Source organism: Lineus longissimus, chromosome 2 (genome assembly GCF_910592395.1).
Source record: "Lineus longissimus chromosome 2, tnLinLong1.2, whole genome shotgun sequence".
Lineage (NCBI taxonomy): Eukaryota > Metazoa > Nemertea > Pilidiophora > Heteronemertea > Lineidae > Lineus > Lineus longissimus.
Window position 1 is genome coordinate 21496069 of NC_088309.1, and position 6812 is coordinate 21502880.

The following is a 6812-nucleotide window of genomic DNA, read 5'->3' on the forward strand; positions in this document are numbered from 1 at the left end:
TTACAGTTCAGCACAAGCCCTGGATAGAAATTTAAACAAGACGGAGAAAGAGAGTCTATACTTTAAAAGCCTACGCATAGTTGTGTTGACGAAAACTAGACACAAAGCCTACAATTCTGGCCTCCGATGAAAAAAAGGCCTTAGAACAGGTCATCTTTCGTTGTTTATCATTCTTGGTCGTGTTTCTATTCAATTTGCGAATTGTAAGGAGATTCAAAGTGTTCATCATCATGAATAACGTTGACCTAGTTGCATGCAAAACCTCATGGGCCCTAGACTACACAGCTGCGAATGTTCTGAATGTATTCTTGTGCATACTGCAGGAATGTTTATAGGAGCATTTTCATTTGGTAATTCGAAAGTGGTTCTCGCCTTGCTGATATCAAACGAGTACTGCTGATAGAAGAAGAAGATGCGCATGGACGTTTAAAGTAAGCAGTACGGGAACAGGCGCTTTTCCGCGGCTGCACATTCTGGTGACGAACCTGCTCTCTTTCACATCTTTGGAGCTTCCGTTCGACGTGTGACTTCGAAAGATGCCTTCTTCTTGCTCGACATGTAGCTTACAGCCGAACCAAGTGAAAGTGAAAGGGTGGTATTGTTCTTCCTCGAGAAGAGAATGAATTCTCCGTCGGTTGTATCATGTTGGCACGGTCGGTTTTAACTTTCGAGAGCGTGGCAAAAAAACATAGAACCATAGACAATTATTCGATTATCCCGATTTTACCTTCGTGCCACCCACCTTTCATTTTCACTCCATCGTCTGTTAGTGTTGTGCGCTGTTAAAAAGTTGCTGAAGCAGCATTCTCTTTATTGTATCTTTCTTTTCACAGTAACCCAGAGGACAGTGACTTAAGATAACATGACAACGCATCAACTAGCCTCTTCTCTAGCGTCGAGTTTGGATAATGTCACTTTGGGTGGAACTAATCTCGTTGTTGACAGCAATGAGGAGGGCGATGGCCGCGAGGGGGTTTCAGTCATCGAGCTGAGGGACAATTCTTCTGTCAGACGAGGGCCAAATCTAGCTGGAATGAAATCCGACCTTATACACATAGCAATTGCAGTAGTATTAATAGCGGATGCTATTGCGGCGAGCATATTCGGTGACCCACTCTACCTTTCTCTCCTCTGCTACTTCGAAGCGTTTCTACTCTTGTTTTGCGTGATGGTGGAGATTTGGCGAAAATGGCGACAGCTGCCACAAATGTTTCAACGCGTCTGGGACAGTATCAGGTTCACTTATAAACTGATAGCAATTTATATCGCTTTGGGATTCATGGCGGTTCTAACCTTAGGTTTAGAAATTGCGCAATTCCGACATACCCATGATAATAAAATCATTCTTATCGAATATGAGATGCATATTGTGACATGTGTTGTGGCCGCTTTGGTTGCTGTGGGAGGAATAATAATTGTGATTGGCAAAGAGAGACCGTGCTGTAAACGAAAGCCGAGACTGTCTTATGGCAGACTGCAGGATAGCCGAGGCAAAGAAATGATGACTATAAGTGATAGGGATATTAATGTGGAACGGATTTATTAGGTAGGTTTGGCGTTCAGAGACTGAGCGAAACAAGCCTTGGATGAGATACGGCTAACCTCAGCACACAGATGCAGTAGATGTGCTCTTTTTTGCGCAAACCTGTTTTAGAAATGACACGGATTAGCGAGAAACCGGTCAGAATCCCAGACAAAGCGGTTACCGAATCGGATTTCCAGGAAAAATAGCTTCTTTTGACGACAACTTGCCGTTCGGGGATCTTGGTCAGACTGATGACGTGGATCGGCCTATCACCTAGGTTATATTGCTTTGATCTCTCGGGGCGATGCTGGGTTTTATACACCGTTACACAATTTATTGATGTGTTTGGACATGCGACTAAACTAATACAGTGTATAGAAGAATATTGCAGAAAATGTAAATGATATCTGCAAGGTCAGTACTTGGCACCTTATTAAAAATCCGGCAAAACCAATCAATTTGCGCTATCGCGGAATTAAATATTTGTTGACCATCAAGGAGTGAGTGGTGTTTATTTTCGCTTATTTTGATATCATTTACATGTATACCTTTAGATATAGTCAATTAGATTGTATTGTTAATACCACCCAGATGAAATTTGTTCGCAACAACGCAAACATAGGATATGCCGCGGGTCATGGGGAAAACTAATCAAACATCATTAACTGATCACCGACCGAGAGTTGGATCAACGACATAGAGGAGTAGCGTATAATTGCATTTGGAGTAGCCGATTTATGACAGGAACGTTCAAAGCTGGCGATTTACGCCTGTATTTCACTCAAATGACCATATCTATTACGTTATTTTTCAATTTCAACTTGTTTGGGATTCCTTCAGATCGTTAGTGTCAGTCAGAATTCTCCAAATCTCGAGATTTCTTCAATGTTTATAAAAACCATACCTGGACGATATACATGTACATGCACTTGACGTGTGAAGGAGACTACTTTGCTTTTTGAGGTGATACATGAATGTGGCTAGCTTCGTCTAGAACCTATTCGTGTACAACTACAATATATACAGGTGATTTAAAAAACGAACTCTTACACTTAACAGTTAACCTCCACAATGGTTGTATGTAGTCCACGATTAGAAGAGACTGTCGAGGTTAAGGAAGCAGTCGCTCCGATGGAAGTGGTGAAGACGTTTCCTTACATTTCTCTCAAGCCGCTGCTGTACGTTATGCAAGCTTTCGGACTTTTTCACAGCCGCCATTTTGGACCGAGGGGAATATTTTGGCAGGTCTACAGTGCCTGTAGCTGCATTATTGTGTTTTCATCCCTGGCACGATCCTTCTGCATCATAGACGTGGAACACGTAGGCTTCAATAACGTGTTTTTTCAACATATGGTAGTCATAATCTGGCTGGTGTGGTGTTTTGGAAGTGGTTTCGCTATGTACCGAATCTGGGCAGTTTATGAAAAGGGACCAGCCTTTTTACTCGAATTGCACACGGTTGTCGATTGCTGTCAGTTGAAACATCATTGCTACAAACACAATTTGCGAAGAAGGGCGGTAATTGTGACCGGACTGAGTCTCTTCTGGATTGCCATGAATACAATAACAACTATATACTTTCTTGAAACTACAATTGCATTGGGGCTTGGTTTCATCCTTTCTCCAAAATGGGTGTATGATGCAATGCCACAATGGGGAAAGTACGTGAGCCTAGTTGTCGCCAGCTTCACTCAGCTGGTGAATAGTGCCTTTTGGTGTCTGCCACCGGCATTCAACCATTGCTTGTGTTACGCCATGATGATGGAGCTTAAAAGCTTTAATAAAGCTTTTGACGATGCAGTGAAGGAAGATGCGACTCTTGGCGGGCTTCTTGCACGTTTCAGGAAAAGGCACCAGAGGGTAATTTCAATTTTTTTCTGCATTCATTTTACGTTCCAGATTGCTCCCTGTAATCTAGTATAATGCATTATTTATATGCCCTTGCCGGTTTAGGACTAGGCGATCCCCCTAAAGCTGTTTCGCGAGTGGGGGGTCGATGTTAACAATATTTGCCCTGATAACACTTGGTAAGACAACAATATCCGTTTCGAGAGTACCTCTCCATCGTCTTTAATTTGTGCATCATTTCAGGTCGCAAAACTCGTCGAATCTGCGGACAGCTTTCTTGGTATTCATATCTCCGTGACCCTCGGATGTTCCATGATCCTACTCATCTTCCTTGTCTACAATTCTCTGTGGGATAACAGGATAACCAGCAGTCCCCAGTTAATAATTACCCAGTTTATGTGGATCTTTACCACTGGGGCTTTCGCTGGTGTGATACTGCATAGCGGAGCATCCGTCAACAAAGCAGTAAGGCTTTTATCTATCCTTTTTCTCAGACACTCTCAGAAAAAAACTTCAATTTTAAACCGTTATGAAAGATATCGTTAAGTCTTTAGTGAGACTTAAAGGTGGCGTCTATAGTTATCACAATCTTTCTCTTGTGAATATATTCGGATCTATAGAATAGGATAATACAGAGGGTGTGCAAATTCATTCGCTCTCTCCCTGATCAGTTGCTACAAAATAGAAGTACACGGAGACTGTATAGCTTGAGCTACACGTACATGTATACATGCAGGCCTTTTCGCGATGTCACCGAGCTCTCAACATATCGGGACTATTCACGCCTGTTCTTAGGATTTTTGTTTTCTCCAAGTTAAATTAAACACATTTAGCTGTAACATACCGGTATAGACCACCAATGCAATTTGACCTACTAGCTAGCCTGCCTCTAGTCCTACTTTTGCCGTGTCACTAAGAATGCAACACAGTATATTTCATGCCACCAACGGTTGAGTTCTGAGTTATGAATACTTTTCCTCCTTACAGGCACACGAGAGCCTCTCACGACTGCATGATATCGAGATCGAGGATACGCAAGGGAATAAGGATAACGCGGAGGTATGTATACGTTTCCTTTTTATTTTAGGGATGAATAGCTTTCTTTTTTTCTTGGCAATTTAAGTTTGTCTGGGGTTCTTGTTGATGGTCACCAATCCAGGTAGCTTTTTTCTCGTAAAAAAGTTCTGCTACACGTATCATAAATTCTAAAGTCATTTTGTATAATATGATTGAGAAGTCAGCATCAAACTAGATTGCTTTTTGATTACCGGATTGTTTTTCTATTTACAGCTTTCCCTCTTTATAAACAAACTCTCGGGACCTCCGATAGGATTGACCGCACTGGGTCTCTTCGTTATTAACAAACCATCAGTGCTTACTGTAAGTATTCACATTCAACGACTCATGAACTTGCCGAAATGGCGATCACGGACCTGTTGATCCAAGTCCATGTTTCAGTTTACATTGTCAACGCCGCAGTACGCCCGTTATGCAGTTAACAACGCATGGAATCTTACGCAGCTGCAGTTACTTTCATGACACTTCGTTCTTGCCAGTCTTTGATACAAATGCTCGCTGTAGCAATTTTGGCGGCACGATGTTGTCAAATCAGCGTTACGTTGACCTGGCTTTGACCTACATTTGTATTTGCTGGCCGCGCATCAGAGCAAACTGCATCAGGACGTTAGGTACAAAATCTCGCTAATTCTAACTCGTTTTCATTTTCAGACTCTTGGAATGTTCCTGACATATTTCATCATCGTTGTACAATTTCGATTGCCTTCCGAACCAGCTGCATATGGGAATTCGACCATCAGTCCATAATGAAACAATGAGCTGACAAGACACTTTAGCATACTGATCGGATTACATATGGCAGAGAAATCAAAGACCAAGTTACGACATCGCCAATTACAATTCTTTCTCTGAATTTAACGTTTTGAAACGTTTTCTGTCATATCTGTCATAACTGTATACGGCGAAGTTAAGAGCAAAATCTGAAGTATGCTGGTTCCCTGTGTTTCAATTAGCAGTGCTGAGTACACTTCTAAAACAAGTCAATGCATATATCAGTATACGTGTATTTGACGTTACTATAATCAGAATGTATAGTTGTATACCATTTTGCATTTAATCATCGAGTAATTATTTTTTATACAGTATGTGCGCATCCAATATTTTAGCTCGGTCAATGAATTACTATGTACATTGGAAATTACTTTGTTACCATGCACATCAATGAAGCATACTATACATGTAACTGCATGATGCGGCATATCCAAATTTTTTGTGATAGTAACACTTTAATTCATTTAATTCATTGTGCGCATCCAATATTTTAGCTCGGTCAATGAATTGCTATGTACATTGGAAATTACTTTGTTGCCATGCACATCAATGAAGCATACTATACATGTAACTGCATGATGCGGCATATCCAATTTTTTTTTGTGATAGTAACACTTTAATTCATTTAAGCTTTCTATTAGCGTCCCTTGGGTGAACAGTATAGTGTGGCAATGATATTTGTAATGCCCTACGGTATATATCCTGTAGTGGGTAATCGACGTCACGGTTAAGCAAATTTATTGAGCACTAAAAGCCGACGAACTGACAGTTTTTTTCGATAACATCAACTCGTCCTTTGCGGATAATTGACAAGGCATCGCTGTGATTTAGAGGGAGAACTTGGGTGTGGAATTTAGGTGGCCAGGAGGAAAATGCACCTATTCGCCTACATGCTCATCCTCGATGTAGCAAGAGACAATGCCGATCACTAATAACGATTTCCGCAGGTGTTGTAAGGTGCGGGTTTTGGACATGTCTACGAAATTAAACAGTTACATTCAGTTTTGGTGAGTCTGAAATCAATGTGTGGTCTTCGGTCGGTAAAGTTCGGGTTCCGGGGTTTTCAAGATAACAATGATATTGATAATGATAATACTAATAATAATACTTATATGTGCAGGAATAAATAAAAAGAGTAAAAAAGAGAGAAAAAGTTTTTGTGGATACACGAGGAGTCGAATCCGTGACCACCAGATTGAAAGTCCAGCATTCTAACCGTTGAACCACAGAGGTTTTTTATGTCCAGGTTGAGATTTCTTTGCCTGTAATAGCCAAGCTATGGCGATATGAATTACCTTGTGTGAAATAGAGCGACATTTTTATTTTACACAAGCTTCAGATCACTATAATGATGTTGAATTCGTTGAGATATATCCATCAACCACAAGAGGTCAAGAAAAAGGTGTAGCCCACATGAATCGCATTCCAAGCAAGCATAGCCAATAGATATCATCAAAACACGGTTGACCGACCCCCATTCACTCAAGTTTTAATGAAAAATCGTAAAAACGGTGTTCTGAAGGTTCCGACTAAACTGTATTTATGGTCCGCGCGAGTTTTCATTCAATTCGGGTCGCAAGCCAATTTAAAT

At 41.0% G+C, this 6812-nt stretch overlaps 1 protein-coding gene across 1 annotated transcript; it reads left to right on the forward strand.

The window, feature by feature from the left end:
- Positions 1-278: 278 nt before the first annotated feature.
- Positions 279-6785, forward strand: LOC135482844 (uncharacterized). The gene is made up of 6 exons (XM_064763279.1): positions 279-431; positions 834-3385; positions 3617-3838; positions 4361-4432; positions 4664-4753; positions 5102-6785. Exons 2-6 carry the CDS (start codon positions 2597-2599, stop codon positions 5195-5197), a joined length of 1269 nt encoding a protein of 422 aa, XP_064619349.1. The 5' UTR covers positions 279-431; positions 834-2596; the 3' UTR covers positions 5198-6785.
- The last annotated feature ends 27 nt before the right edge of the window (positions 6786-6812 follow it).